This window comes from Gouania willdenowi, chromosome 7 (assembly GCF_900634775.1).
Source record: "Gouania willdenowi chromosome 7, fGouWil2.1, whole genome shotgun sequence".
In the NCBI taxonomy this organism is placed as follows: Eukaryota; Metazoa; Chordata; class Actinopteri; order Blenniiformes; family Gobiesocidae; genus Gouania; species Gouania willdenowi.
In genome coordinates, this window is record NC_041050.1 from 31,910,739 (window position 1) to 31,926,571 (window position 15,833).

A 15,833-nucleotide genomic window follows, 5' to 3' on the forward strand; every position below is an offset into this window, starting at 1 on the left:
TGCAAATATGCTGAAGTTTCAGTTATATAATTACTAAGTCACTAGTCACTTTGCTTTCTTCTGTGGGCCGAATTGGATAACCAAAGGGCCAAATTTGGCCCCCAGGCCTCGAGTTGAACAACCATGATCTAAGAGGGTTTTTTGTTTTAATTTTTTTAGTTACTTGTTTCTTTTCTCATGCTTATAAGATTAGGTATAATTCCAACCTAAGCGAGAGATCAAAACACACAGCGTTCACCTACGTATTTTGCACAATAACCTTCTGAGAGCATTGACAAAGCAGTCTTGATACAAGGCATAATTTGAAACAATCTTTAATTAATACTTAAACAATTCTATAACAAGTACAAACAAAACAGGAAGCGGCAAGCAGGGAAAGGTAAGACAGCACATTGTGTTCACCTTCAGCTGCTGCTGCTGAACATGTGGACATTTAAAAACACTAAAATTAACTTCTTTATGATCTGACATGGTTTTAATATGTGGTTTATTTTTGTGCAGCACATTGTGGATTGTCTATTTTCCCCCCAGTGAGAAGGTTTGTACCGATTCTTCATAGAAATTACACAATTAAAAGTTGAATAAATGATTTTCAGCTTTCACCAGCTGTGTGCTACTCACTGGTGAAATACGTACCTACCAGTGACGTCTGTGGGTGGAGAAACTAGGGGAAGGACAATGAAAACTATACAACAAAAAGCAGAAGTGAAGGGAGTGACCGAGAGTTTACAATGAGCAAGACGTCCCACAGTTGCATGCTACAATTAATCACAGTGACATCTTTCCATTGCTAATTCTGCTGATCGTGTTCCTGTCAGATGTGACATTACTTGTGTTTTGGGTACCTGAGTGTGCAGCGAGCATCACAGCACTTTCACACTGCACTAGACTCCTCTCTAGCATGGTCAGCAGATCATCTGTGTGAAAAAAGCTTCTTATGTTTATCTTTTCATGTCTAAAAACTGAGAAAATTAAAAACTATGTTATAAAGCTTAATGCTGGACCTACTGGTTGTCCTGTGTGTGCTGCCACCTAGTGGCCAGATACTGGCAGTGAACATTTAAAAACATTTTATCACATAGGTTTGTTTGTTTTTAGTTTGATAGCATTTAAATGATGAATGTTACCCGACAGATGTGCAAATTCAGCTGGATTCAAAGCAGAGGTGCTGACTTATTGACTGAAGCTAGAGCACCGGCTTGGAGTCCCACTGGAACGATCGGAGTGCATAGTGCTCATTGATTCCTGATTTTTTTTTTTCTTTTCCAGAGGTTAGAGAATACAATTGTAAAGAGTCTAAAAAAAGGTGGATAAGAAACACAGAAGTTCATCCGCTGACGCAAGAGCGTACATGTATCCTCAACTAGGCTGAGTTGGTCCTGGAGGTTTGAGCAATGCTGTCAAACTGGTTTCAACCCAAGACTTAATACCAGAGGGAAACGTGAGACAAAGAAATTACTGGGGAGCGCCGTGTGTGCGGTGAGTGCCAGCAGCATCATTGGTAGAGCAGGTAGTTCTTGAGGGAAGCCGGTAGAGGAAGTCTATGAATCTCACTCAGGCGATCTCTTCCTAACGCCACTCGCACTGAACGCCTACACAGTTCCATCAGAGAGAGCGGCTCAGCTGTGTGTGACGAGTGGGCAAGAAAAAAAGAGGGGTACAAGTTAGTAACTTACAATGATAAAATATAATTTCAGTTGTGTGTCAATAAGCATTCAGATCTTAGCAGCATTCATCGCTGCTTACAGCTTTAGTATATTTATAATTCAACACTAAACTGGGAACCATGTTACAGTTTTATATACAGTTCTACACATTTGTTGTTAATTAAAATATGATTCATATTAAGCTTTCCCACATTTTACCATTAAAAAAATTGAAATCTAGGGGTATACTGAGACAAAAAAGGCCCAGACGCCCACACCAAAAATGTTAAAACCTATATTTTCATTGATTAGGAAGCCTAATCCGGAAACCAATAGATAGGAAAGAAATTAGATGATACCGTAATTTCCGGGCTATAAAGCGCACAGTTTTATTAGCCACATTACAATAATTTAGCAATTTTCTAATAAATCCACACAAATGCCGCAGCCCAACCTAGGCCGCACCCTATTGGCTTCAGACAACTCGGCCAATCAGAACAAGCAGTTAGGCAGGCTGCTGTACTCATGTTAGGTTGCAGGGAAATGTTTGTGTTTCAACTGATAGGTTTCCTTTACTACATGGAGTCACCTTCTCACTGCCCCACGTCTACATATCAGTCCATTTACAGCTCTTTATGGTCACTTTTTACCGGAACCAGACTGATACACCGCTTCATACGCTGTTCTTACCGTGAACTACCGCAGAGTGATCACAGCGAGTCGGACTCTGAGTCAGAATACGGACGCGATCGCTTCTGAACAAATCCAACGTGGTGATTTGGTAACTTCATGCTGTTCTGCAACTATTACAAACTGGCTGACTTTTACTGTAGACGGAACAGAGATCAGAACAGCCCTGATATAGTCTGTTCTGATCTCTACTCCGTCTGTCCTCCCTTCTTACGGAAGCGTCTCCATCAGCCTCAGAGTCCAGAGCACCAATCAACATTGAACAAACCTAACGCGGTGATTCAACAACTTTATGCTGTTTAACCTGAACCTTGCAGCAGGCACTCGCTCTGTCTCTCTGACAGAGAGACAGATCGTCGTTGCTATGATAAGACAGTGTGTATCATGACAAAATGAGTGATCAGAATGATTCCGAGCGAGCAAGAATGATTTAATGTTAACATAAAACTGGGAAAAATCCACAATTTAGCCACGTCATTGTTTAAGCCGCAGAGTTCAAAGTGTGAGAAAAAAGTAGCGGCTTATAGTCCGGAAATTATGGTAGATATTTGTTTTTAGTGTATTTTACAACTGATTTAGGACCCATTATCATAAGAGAGTAACTGAAAAAGTAATGCAACTGAAAAATGTAATTGACCCCAACTCTGTCTCCCACATATGGATTGAATACTGAAAAAAAGATCATACAGACAGTATTTCTGAAAAATACTAAAAACAGTTGTTTTAATTGGTTTAAAAGAAAAAGGGAAAGATTTTGTTTTATACATGGCAATGGAATTTGTGAAGGAATATTGAGATATAGGGCGCTATGATTATTAAAGTTTTGTAAGGATGTACGTTAAAATAGGTATACAGAGTCCTCCTCAAACACCAACATGATATCACTTATCTATTTTTCAAAAATGGACTGTTTACTGTTCATATCGCTCACTCTGAAAAGGTCAAAAGGGCGTTTGTTCACGTATCGTTCTTGATGGAATATATTGCAGAAAGACTGGAATCTTTGGGTGTAGTCCAAATCTGGGGCCTTGATTTGGATCGGTTTGTGATCACAGCGCAACTTTTAAATCGCTCCAAAGTGACAAGAAAACCCCTGTTGGTTACAAAGCTGCTTGTTTTTGATGCTATAACTCAGATGGTACAGTGTGGATATAATTTTCAGCAGTAAAAAGAAGAAACAGCACTTACTGCAGTACTGCTGATGATAGCAGGTTAAGACATTTTAAAGTTTATACTTACGATCAAGTCCATTTATGTACCGGATCCGTATTTCACAGTGTCCCCACACTGCACTCACTACTGGGTAGAGCTTCCTGCCCTTAAGCCCTCTGAAGGCCACCCCTAAATAATGTCCGTCCACAATGTAACCTAACGTCCCTTCGTCCATGTCCAACACTACTAGGAGGGAGTCTGGAATAATGAAGATGTCATCTGGTTCCAGGAAGTTTGGGTAGGTTTTTCCAGGGTGGTTCTTGCCATCATGGTAGAGCTTACTCCTGCACAGGTCCCAGCCCCAGGATTCAGCATTGCTTCCTACCAAAGCTGTGTAGCCCACAGAGTGCAGAGGGGCGTCGCTAGTGGCCACTCCTACCACGGCGTGCGTGCCCCTCTGACGCATGGCCCAATTGATCTCCCACACATGCAATCCCCTGGTGTAGCCGACACGTCCACGGATGGCATCGGTGCTTTGTGCCACGGGGTGTCGATGAAACACCAGCTTGTTGTCATCCTTGACAAATATGTTTAGCGAGCGATCGTCACTGTTCCACGAATGCTGGACTTGGGAGTCCAGGTTAGCAGGCGGCATGTCCAGCAACAGATCCAGTCGAGAAGGTTTGGTGTGACTAAGGGCTTGTAGCTCCAACTTCAGGGGGCTGAACGCTGGATCCCTCATATCAATGGTTTTAATGCCACCTGGGACTTTCTGCCCCATACTCCAGGTGGTTCTTAGAGCTCCCGTTTTCTCCTTTTAACCTCCCCCCTCCTGAAGAATAACTGGGGGGAGAGAGTTCAGCCTCAAATCCTTTCCTCCACTCTGGTCCTGTGTCCTAGAAAGCAGCTTTGTACTTCTGTGTCAGTTAGTAGAGGTTGGACCAAGGTTTTTGAGAGCTCCCTTTACCTTTTAAAACAAAGAAAGCAAAAATGAACTCAGTCCTAGTGCATTTTTTTTTAAAGCAAAAGTTCAGTGAGTTCAGAATCAGACAAGTGGGATTATCATGTCTTTGAGCACAATAATGAGGACTTGTTATGACAGCTTTAATTTAATCAAAACACTTACTGGAATTATTACAGTACAGGAAAGGTATGCATTTATCTAATAATCCACCCAGCATTTGAACTTAGTTCATTGGGTTGTAATGTATCCAAATTTTCCTGACAGCTGCAGCAATGTTCAGCATGCTCAAAATGTCATTAGTAGTAATGTGATAAGGAAATAAAAATTACAAAAAGGCAATAAACTCCATGGAGGTATAAAATCTGTGAAATAAACCCAAATGTAAGAGCCTAACATCAGACACTATAAAACAAGTGACAATATTCCTAATTTCAAAGATTGTTAGGATATACTCACGCATGAAAAAAAAAGGATATACTCTCTCAACGCAGAGCTGGACCACAATACTTCAACATAACATGGTCATGAACACAGAACGTTCATTTGAAATGTAGCTTATGCTCATAAAAACTCACTGACATAAATCTAAATTATATTCAAATGCAGATTTATTTTCTTTTTACTGAGTCGAGAATCACAGTTTTACATGGTTTGAGGAGGTGTTCATTACTCATCTACTTTTGCACCAAAGAAAAATTAGCCTCCAGACAAGCAACATCAGGACATTAGTTGCCAGTCTGCAAATTTAATTTTAACCTTAAGTTATCTCAAACCAAATACAAGTGACGTTACAAGCAGAAATAGATATAGAGCAGTAAAAAGAGATGTAGTTGTGTAGTTCTACTATGAAATCACTGAATCATCAAATCAATAGCAGTTTAGATTATTTTTTTTTGCAAATAGTCTACAGTAGGGGTATTCAACTTGAGTCCTCGAGGGCCGGATTCCTGAAACTTTTAGATGTGTCCCTGCTCATACTCACCTGAATCAAATGAATGCTCGTTGTCATGCTTCTGCAGAGCTTGATGACAACATATTGGTTTCAACCAGGTGTGTTGGAGCAGGGACACATCTAAAAGTCTCAGGAATACAGCTCTGGAGGACTGGAGTTGAATACCCCTGGTCTACAGTAAGTGTTATGCATTCAAGTATCTCATTTAGTTTTTAAAACAATCAGGATTACAACACATTTCCAAACAGCACTTTGAACAGTTTCAAAGCCCGATGGAGCAACAAATGAATAAAAAAGCCGAGGTTCCAAACCCTCTTCTATAAAATACATTTCTCCCATTAATAAACTAAAGACTTTTGAACAAAAAAAGGTATATAAAAAAAAAAAATTTTTGGCTTTAAAAGCTGCATCATTGGGGACAGCTTCTTTCCTGCCAAAACATTCAACTACAAGAGGGCAGATTTCAAAGTAAAGCCCAGGACTCCTCAAGGAAACATACTGGGTTGATTATTTTGGTCATAAAAAAGTCAAAAACAAGCACATGATTTAACTGTGCCTTGCAAATTGGATTTATGCGATTAGACGATCAAAAGAAGGACATTGCTGTACTCTGTTGTATGACAACAGCTGCCCTGGAAAACATGTCAGTGATACACTTTTACAACGGCGCCTGATCAATTGACAGGGGCTACACAACATATAGATCTATTACAAAGAGTTCAGCAGCAGATGTAGGGCCCAGATTTTCCTTGATCATGGAAAATGAACTGAAAAGATGGAATTAACTTCCTTAAATGGCAATATTAAGCTTAAAAAATAAATAAAGCAAGTAAAAATGGAATATGACAGAATTTACCGTTATACTCCCTATTTTACTGCGGTATACGGTATTACCGTGACTAATTAAAAAATATGACGCAAGGCTCAGGGTGCATTCAGACCGAATGCAAATGTGTGTGTGTGTTTACAAAGCTGAGTGACAGCGGAGAGGACTGCTCACTTATTTTCCTTCTCACTCCGGCCGTATGTTCATGGCACTCATTAACAGCGCCACTTATACGGTTTAAATGTACAACTTACGGAGTTACTAAACAATGAGTTCACTCAGAATGTAGACTTATTTAAAAAGATAAAGCTGCAATTCGTAGAATCCTCTCTCCGCTCCATTTCTAAACTGAAACCGATCCTCCCTTACCGGTATAATTTCTAAACACTCTTAGTGACTTTCTCAATATAGTAGTGACAAATGTATGAACTTTAACTTGTGTAATTGGAATAATTTTTCTGGTGTTTTAGAGACTCTGACATTAATGTACGTATCACTGTAGTTATACTGTCCCAGCTGCTGCTGCCGTCAGCTCCTCTCCGCCATAAGCACACAGAGGGGGCTGTGATCCCTGCTGACTGCCGCTCTGAACTGACCATCACTATAGAAATAATTCAACTTGAATAAGCTTATCTTGGTTAACTGTTCTCACTCACTCTCTGACACGTGTGTGGCGAACCCTGCACAGTCACGGGGAAGTGTATTGCATTTTTTTTTTTTAATGACGGTATTGAAACTGATACTGTTGCCATTTTTATGACCCCGCCATATACGGTATTACTGATCAAGCCTATTGCTTAGCTAACGCTAGTTCAGTGGCGTTTCTGCGCATTAACCACACTAATCAGTTTGTTACCAAAGATTTAAGCAGATGCGTTAAATTAGCAGTCCAACTTGTTGATAAAAATAATTGTTAGTTGCAGCTCTACACTAAACAGCTCTTATTGTATTCACTCTAAACATTTAAAACATGTTTCTGAATGATTTAAGTGCCAGTTTATGGTAATATATTATTTTTGTATTTTTCTCGATTCCACAGATTTAAAGTAGAGGTCCTTAACTGAAAACAAACTATGACCTTGTGTTAATGCAGGTGCTACAACTGCTGCTCTTTGGTCATCTTGTTTCTGCCTGCACTGCAGTGAGGCTGAAGAGAGCATTGTGTAATGTGGAAAATTGTGCTACTGGGAAGGCCACTCTAATTGAATTGTAGACAAGAGTTCATTGAGCAGTGCTTTGGCTCTTTTTCTAATGCAAGTAAACAAGCATTTAAATGGGTCACGTCTCCTCAGTGATTGGAAAACACAAGTGAAGAAAAAGCAAGCCGCGGGTGGCCATCATATGAATGTAAACAATCATGACAATGGCTGTCCAGCCTTTTGGGAGAGTAAAACATGTCAATTTGCACACTCTTTGAGCCAAGACTTCAGTGTCCCCTCCTTCGTGCAGTAAGAGGGCCCCATTTAACACACAACATGCAGAAAAGAAGATCTAAACTAACAGAACAAGTATAGTCTACCAATATTTACCTTGGACGGCAGAACAAACACCCATTATTCAAATAAAAAAGTGGTTGGTACAGTGACGGAGTTGGACCGGGATCTGGGCTTGGACTGGTTAGGGTTTGTGGGCCCCCTGGATAAGTTGGAGCTGATTAAGATGCAAGGGAATGCACTCAAAAGACATGCAGAACCAAGGATACGCATGTTTCTACTGAGACGCTCAATTCATATCAACCCTACCTGACCCTAAACGTTTTCATGTGAAAACAAATGTATTATATTGACAAAAAGATTATCATTGACTACATCTAGCTTCCATCATTTAATTATTTATTTTTTATTGACAACAAGACATATGTACAAACCTAATGGGCTTCACACAGATATTATACAGCTATATTGGATGGGCTGACATTGTTTTGTCAGTCTCATTTACACCTAAAAGGGTGATTGTTTTTTTTTTTTTTTTCAAACTTAACTTATAAAGCTATTTACAGTTGGTAGATCTCTTTTAGATGGTGTAAAATGCTGCCACTTGATGGTGAAATTATTTGAGAAAGGACATAATATCTTACTAGATAGTACTACTGTATACAAGTAAAAAATAAAAGAAAAAAAAGAAAGTTTGCCTTTGTGAGAATTGAATAACTAGTGGCTTTAAAAACGTACAAAGCTAAGACGACACTGCAAAGAACATGATGGTCTAAGTAAAGTTAGATTGTTCAGTGAACTGAAACTTTAAAGTCAACAGATCCCAGAATTTAGGACACACTGTACTGTAAATCTGGGTAAAAGGTGAAGAGAAACTCAGTGTGGTGGTTGATGAAAAACACAGGTGAAGGAAGGTGCTGACATGACAACTTCAGTAAGTCTCTGCCCACTGACCTAATTTGTTTGCCATTAGTATTTTTTTCTAGTTTGCGTGGGAGTCAGTTTGAAGTTATGTTAATGTAATATAAGAAACCGGTGTGAGAAAATAGGTGGGATGTTAAATGAAATCAACCATTAGGGTGATACAAGTTAAAATACATCTGACGCACAAAACATTGAAAGTGACACAAAGCTGACTTTCTAAAGCAGTAAGTAGAATGGGAGGCAGATATTTATATACCATCAGGCTCAAAACTTTATTAACCATACTTTACCAAAAATGTATGTCAAAAATAAAAATGTAATTTAAAACCATGTGTAAGCTAGTAATTATAATCATATGTCATATGAAGATGGAGGAGAGCAGCATTAATGTCACCCTCAGTCAGGGATCAATGGTTTACTAATTCTGAGCAGGTTTATTGATTAAGTTTTGATCAACTTAATTTAAATTAACCTAAATTAAATGATCCTGATGACGTCATTCCAGACCATAATGATTCGACAAAATAAATAGATACAAGGATGTATCAGTTATTTCACCACTAGGAGCAGTATTAGAAGTTGTCATGAACCTACAATGCTTCAGACTACAATTCCTGGTGGGCTCTGTATTTTTTTGGAGTGAGCAATAAGTTGCGTAGTTTTTGGCAGTTTAGACGGTGTTTAGGGTGGACGCTTCCACATGTTGAAGCGGCCAGGACGGAAGGAGAAGTGGGCGGCGCACCGAATGAGCCTCCCCGGAAACAGTTACACGTCCTTTGCCTCATGATGACTATGTTCAGTTCACAGTCTATCAATTTCAGCATTCAACGGTGGATTCAGTTTTTGTTGGTTGATTCCGTGACTCCGATTCCGTTAATGTGGAAATTATAAAAAAATATTATTATTAAATTACATTTTCCTTACATCTAAATTAAAATCTAATCTGTGTTTAATACTTTCAACAATCTTGCGACTCTTACTCAAATCAGATATCGGCTTATTTGGGACAAACAAAAATCCAGTTCAGGAAACACTGGTCCTAATGGTTCTTCTCCAGGACCCAGAGTAAGGAGGGCTAGACATTGCAACCAAAATGGTCGCATGTGTATCCTTTTTTTCCAGCGTGTGCGAGTAAGAATTTAATCTGGTCGCATTGGTGCGAGTGCATAGACTATGTTTTAATCCTCTCTCCAAAACAGGCACAGTTTTAAACTTTGCGATTGAAAGTCAACCTCTTTCACAGGCTTACTCATATGTGCCCCACACACCTCAGGGCCTGAGTCGAGCATTTGTTTGCTTCAGTGGGTTGGTGGACACAGGAGGGAGTGTGTGCGCACCTGGGGTGTTGAAAATAATCGTATTACGATACATCTCAATGCAGAATGTGGATTACGGTAATGTTGCGTTCTTATTTTGTGTTAGCAGCAGAACACTCAAGTATCGCGAAAAAGTATTTATGCTTTCATGGAGAGGTATTTCAGACGTTACAATACTGAAATGTGTTGCAAAAGCGCTAAGGAAACACTTTTTCCACAAATTACACATCACGGAACATGACATACCTGACCACCTGTCTCCGAGAAAACATGGCACGATACGTGTAAACAGAAGTATTACTGCCACATTAGATGTGAAACAACAAAGGAATACAGAGTGTTATAAGGACGTTTGGAGAGTCCATCTTTCTGCAGCGAAGTCTCGCGGGATGAGATTTCATGGAGGCTTCAGCCCAAAACAACTTTCAATGGAAACACGTTCAAAGCGCAATTATACTTATCCGCTTTCTCTTCATTCTGAATCCAAGTACCCCCTTTGTCCAACTACAACATTTTGCTCAGAATTCTTTAAAACTATAGAGCATAACGATGCAATAAATCAGTGAAAAGACATTTTAAATCACATTTTGTAAACTGGAATAAAACTGTATTTAGTGTCTTGTGAGTAGATTTATTTCTATTCATCTCATGCCTGGTGGGCCGAATTTGGTCCACAGGCTTTGAGTTTGACACATAAATTATTATTATCATGAATTGACAAAGGGTATTGATCATGTCTTTCTGGTGATATATGTTATCTAGTGATAAACCGATACATCGGCCGGCCAATATTATCAGCCGTTTTGTGTTTTTTACATATATCGGCAATGGCCGATGCGAGCTGCTGCATTCGTCGATCCGCATTAAGTAAAGAGAGCAAAAATATTTTTCATCGGTTCTTGTTCTACATCAGCTGTTTTTAATATTTGTTAAATATTTTTTTTTACTTGTCATTCAACCTCATCTTTGTTGATTTCAATAAATGTTTTTTTAATTGCGACTCGTACCATTTGTTATCATCATTGTGTAATTTTTATGGCGTAAATTGAGGGAGCAAAAGTAGCCTCGGCTCCAAATATCGGCACAAGATAATCGCCGGTCCGTATCGGTGATCGGCTAAGGCTGAAAAAATTGGTATCGGCCCTAGAAAAAAAAAATCCATGTCGGCTATCCCAAGTATAAATATTAAACGTCAAAATATTGTACCATACCTCTACATGCTCTGGTTCCGCAGTTTGCCCAGCTGAGAGGGACTCCCCCCTCCCTGATGCGGACCAGCTGTAGACCAGGTGACCCCTGTACCCGCTGTGGTAAGAAAGCAGTGCAGGTATACTGGTGTCTTTACTGTGAATGGGAGAATGTGGGCCTGTCGGAACCGTCCTGGCTAATGAACGAATACTCGTGGTAAAAGTAGCCAAACTACACCGGTTCGAGGAACCCGCACGCGCCACCCCAGGTGCAGACATCACGTCGGCCTTACGTCATCCCGTAATCAAGAGTAAATAATGTTTAAGGACGAGGCAGCTGTTAGCAAAGAGGGCTACAACAACAGTGCTAATGTTGCCACTCGGAGATAACGACAAACGCAACACGTCGGTGTAAATTAATCGTCTGGTAACAGCTCCGGTACTAACACTGTTTTCACAGTGGAAGGTATTTTTCAAATGAAAGCTCGGCTACAACTGTATGTGTGTGTAAGGTAGTGATTAAAGACAGAAACAGACCTGGTGGAGAAGAAGTGAGATTAGTGCGGCTTCAGTCTGTCTCCATCGTCGCTTTGCTGGTTTTGTGCTTCTTCCAGTTTACGGTTAAAGCCCGGACATCAACCGACGATGGCTGCTCGCCAACATCCCCAGTCACGTGGTCAACGCTCCAGCTGCTATTAGGACCGCCTCTTCCGCTGAGGAAGTGGCGTCACATGTAGGACTTGCACTTTTTTTTAAGGATACACGCCAATGTATTATTGTGTATTTTGAACATAATACAAAACGAAGTTGATTTAATTGTAAACCTCTTCATTTTATATTGTAAATTCTATACACACACAAGTGTAAATTCAACAAATCTTCTTCCTTTTTGTGTGAATTTATAGAGTATAACAAGACTTTGTCCCTTATTCATACAAAGAAAAGCATCAAAACAATGACAATATACAACAACATTATTAGTGGAATAATGACTGATTTACCTCTTTTATTTTAACATTTAATATTGGTATTTTGTTGTAAATTGTTAATTGCCATATTTGTTTATTCTTGTACATATTTGTCAATAATAATACAAAACTTATTGGGCATGTTGTTTATCTGAACAAACAAAAAATAAAAAAAATGCTATTTTTTTATGATGTAATGAATTTCATGAAAAACCTTTTTCTCGATCAATTATTCTGGATTTACCAAAATGTTAATAAAAAATGTAATTGTCAATTACCTATTAAATATACAACATTATTATTATTTCTATTGTTAAATACATTTCTTTTAAGAAAAAAAGATTTGGGAATATTTGTACTATCGCATAATTTTTTAAGAGCATTTTTGCAATTCTTTGCAAGACTTTTCAACAAAATTATTTATTGTCTCTTAATTGACAAAATATACTTTGTGTATTTTTTTTTTCTAATTTGACTAGCTGCTGTAATTTTTAAACAAACAAATTAAAAGTTTTTATGGTTTTCGCCAATATCAAAAACACAACTTGTACGGTAAAATATTTAGGAAAACACATTTTTAGCACAACATTTTCTCATAGGACTTTTCGAAAGAAGAGTCAATCATTTTGGCAGTTTTCTTTGGCTGAAACAAATATTTAAGAACATGTTTTCCATAATAATCCAATAGGTAAATAAGAACAAATTGTCGTGGGACAAATCTTGCTATTGAAGCTATAATTAACCTATGTTTAAAGCTTGGGAAAAAATTGCATCAAAAACAATGGTGATGCACATTTGACTCTCTTAAACAGCAAATTTGTTCATTGACAAAACAACAGTTTCTTCATAAACAAAAGAGAAAAGAGTGCAATCACTTTCTACAGAACAGTGACGTCAGAGAATGAATTGGGAAAATACTGTACGTTTTAAACCAGATGATGCATTGTTGCCATCTAGTGGACTTTTACAAATCTGCGTCAGGCTTAAAGCGTTTTACTGAGTCTGCACAAATTGAATATTTCATTCATTTATCACGTATTCTACAGACAGTTACTTGAATCCCTGTAAAAAGCAGATGCTTGTGGCCCACTGACACACAGGATCTTCTGAATAATGTGAGAATGGCTCAATGGAAGAAACTTCTGGTTATTATTGTTGTAGTGAAATATTTTTCATTATTTGTTTCTTTTTGACAAACTATAATTATATATTCTTACACGAAATATATGTATATCCAAATGGCCCTTATATAATTTCTTCATATACCAAATATATCCTTACATAAAATAGTTAAAACTGGCCAAAAAGTTTCAAAACATCTGATTTCAACTAAATCTAACCAGCAAAACAAGCTTTAGATAAGCAACGAGATATACTGTTTATTATTACAGACAGTTTGAAACTAAGTACCAAATTCTAAAAAAACAAAAAACAAATAAAAAGTCTGCCTTTTCTCCTAATACTTATATTTATCACATGAAACAAATAAATCACAATGAATAAAAAGCACGCACACCTTAGACCCCTCAATGATAAATAATAACTGATCAATCAATCATTTTGTACGTCGTTGTTAATGCTTTAAATCAGCAGTAAATTTCATCTTTAATGAACTGTAATAACTGATCGATTGTTTTCTAAATTAAAAGTCTTCTAATTAAAGACTAATGTTAGATATAAACTTTTGAATTTCTGCCTGGCTCAGATAAAATGGGCAGTGGCTATCTGTATGGTGGAGGCTGCCACCTCTGAAACTGGTTCTGCTGGAGAGTTCTTCCTATAAAAAAAGAGTTTTTTCTTCCCACTGTCGCTAAATGATTGTTGGATCTCGTTGGGTTATTTTTCTTACTTTATATCTTATATCTTACTTTATATTTTCCTATAAAAAGCGCACTGAGATGACTTTGTTGTAATTTGCGCTATATAAATAAAGTTGAATTGAATTAATAAACAATTGATTGATTAATAATAATGCATTGCATTTTATATAGCACTTTATCATAGACACTCAAAGCGCTTTACAGAATTATTAAGGCATTATTCTTCCACTACACAGTTAGTGGTGGTAAGCTACGAGGCAGTCATAGTGCACCATCGGCCCCTCCGACCACCACTAACACTCACTACAATCATACTAGGCAATTTGGGAGAAGTGTCTTGCCCAAGGACACAATGACAGATAACACTGGAGCAACAGTCCCCCACCTGGAATTCTCAGTGGTCTCCCATTCAACTAATAACCAGGCCCACACCTGCTTAGCTTGCGAGCTCTAACGAGATCGGGCAATGACAGGCTGGTACAGCCAAAGCCCTGACTCTGTCTCTCTGATGCTTCTCAGGTTCGAACAACGACAGAGTAATTTCACTCTATTCTAACATTACCTTCATATAATGATGCAGCAGCCCTTTGATCTTAGACAGAAGGACTGGGCTGTATTGATGGGACATATCATGACATTATTTATTCACTGCTTCAGACTCCTGGAGGTCACAGGGTTCGTTTTACATCCTAAGTGACTTGAGTTACCGTTCCCTCACCTCCCATCCCAGTGTGTGAGTCCCATTTTCCCATGCGGTGATGGTGTGATGTGCTGAGCTTGGTGATATCTCAGGGCCCTTCCCCAGTGGGGAGAGGCACAAAGCAGACCTGCTTACTGCTTCCCTTTTAGAAACCATCATTTCAGCAGGATCAATATGCGTCCCACTCCACAGAGTGCACTGCCTTTACTGGGGTGGGGGGTGGTGGACAGCTGCACCACGGCCAGTCCGAGCAACCATCACAGTGAAGGTGAATGATCACACGCTGCGTCAGACACTCCTGGTGCAGACATTGCAGCCTGTGTGATGTGTGATGTGATGTTCAGGGTTTCGCTCCTCCTCCACACCAACCTTCACATCCAGACTATAGGATCTACAGTTGTTCACCTTCATTCCTGCATTGAGAAGTCTTTTTTGCCAGTCCTCCAATGAAGGTTGAATCCTGAAATAGAGTTATGCAGTAGCTGAAGAGACATCTCACGTTTCAATGAATTGCTTGCACAGTCCAGCCCTGTAGCAGAGAAGCCTTACACAGCAATAAAAGTAATCTTTACCAGTTTTGTAGAGTGGTGTGCACTAACAGGGCTTCTGGAAATCATTCACCACGGGAATACGCTGATATTTGCTGGGGCAATTATAACCACCAGGCCCTATGAGAAAACTGTGCACACATTTCCACTGTGAGTCTAAATTTAATAGACAATCTATCTACGATCAGATGCAACTGTGCACGCTTTTACATCTAACAACACATTCGGCATGTTCCTTTTTTAAAGGTCTTTAAGTTTAAAAATGCAGTAACATGATCAAAAGCCAAACAACTAGTACTTGTGCACTTAATAGTGCAGGAGTAAATAACATGTTCTGAAACGTGTCTGATTATGTACATTAACAAGAGTCTTTTCCCAAATAAATATGATCCCCTTTCCATTTTTTAGCTAAGTTTATTACCTCTGCCCAGGAGGTTTATAGTAACAAGTTTCGACAAAAATTTTTAATCAAAGATATGATATGGAAGATTCCATTAAATTTTGGAAGGAATCCAGATCAATATACTGATTCTGGACCAGTTTCAAAAATAAAACACCCCTATCTCTCATCATTGGTGAAATTTCAAAAAATTGCGTGACCTTGATTGAGTTTCTTATTATCGAAAAAAATGCGGGCACCTACCCATATATTTTGACCTACTGTATCATTATCAATAGGGATATAAATTTCTTACAAGCCTTCAAAG

General features: G+C 38.7%; 1 protein-coding gene across 1 annotated transcript; it reads right to left on the reverse strand.

Moving 5' to 3' along the window:
- Nucleotides 1–298: 298 nt before the first annotated feature.
- On the reverse strand, nt 299–11,790 carry spsb1 (splA/ryanodine receptor domain and SOCS box containing 1). The gene is made up of 3 exons (XM_028453824.1): nt 11,628–11,790; nt 3,576–4,455; nt 299–1,623 (listed from the first exon to the last, which is right to left on the reverse strand). Exons 2-3 carry the CDS (start codon nt 4,267–4,269, stop codon nt 1,496–1,498), a joined length of 822 nt encoding a protein of 273 aa, XP_028309625.1. The 5' UTR covers nt 4,270–4,455; nt 11,628–11,790; the 3' UTR covers nt 299–1,495.
- Nucleotides 11,791–15,833: the final 4,043 nt, after the last annotated feature.

Excerpts from the sequence above, each read along its gene's own strand:
- spsb1 (XM_028453824.1), bottom strand. The coding sequence starts at position 4,269 with ATGGGGCAGAAAGTCCCAGGTGGCATTAAAACCATTGATATGAGGGAT. Across the intron at positions 1,624-3,575 it reads GTACATAAATGGACTTGATC|CTGAGCCGCTCTCTCTGATG; the intron begins GTAAGTATAAAC and ends CGTCACACACAG.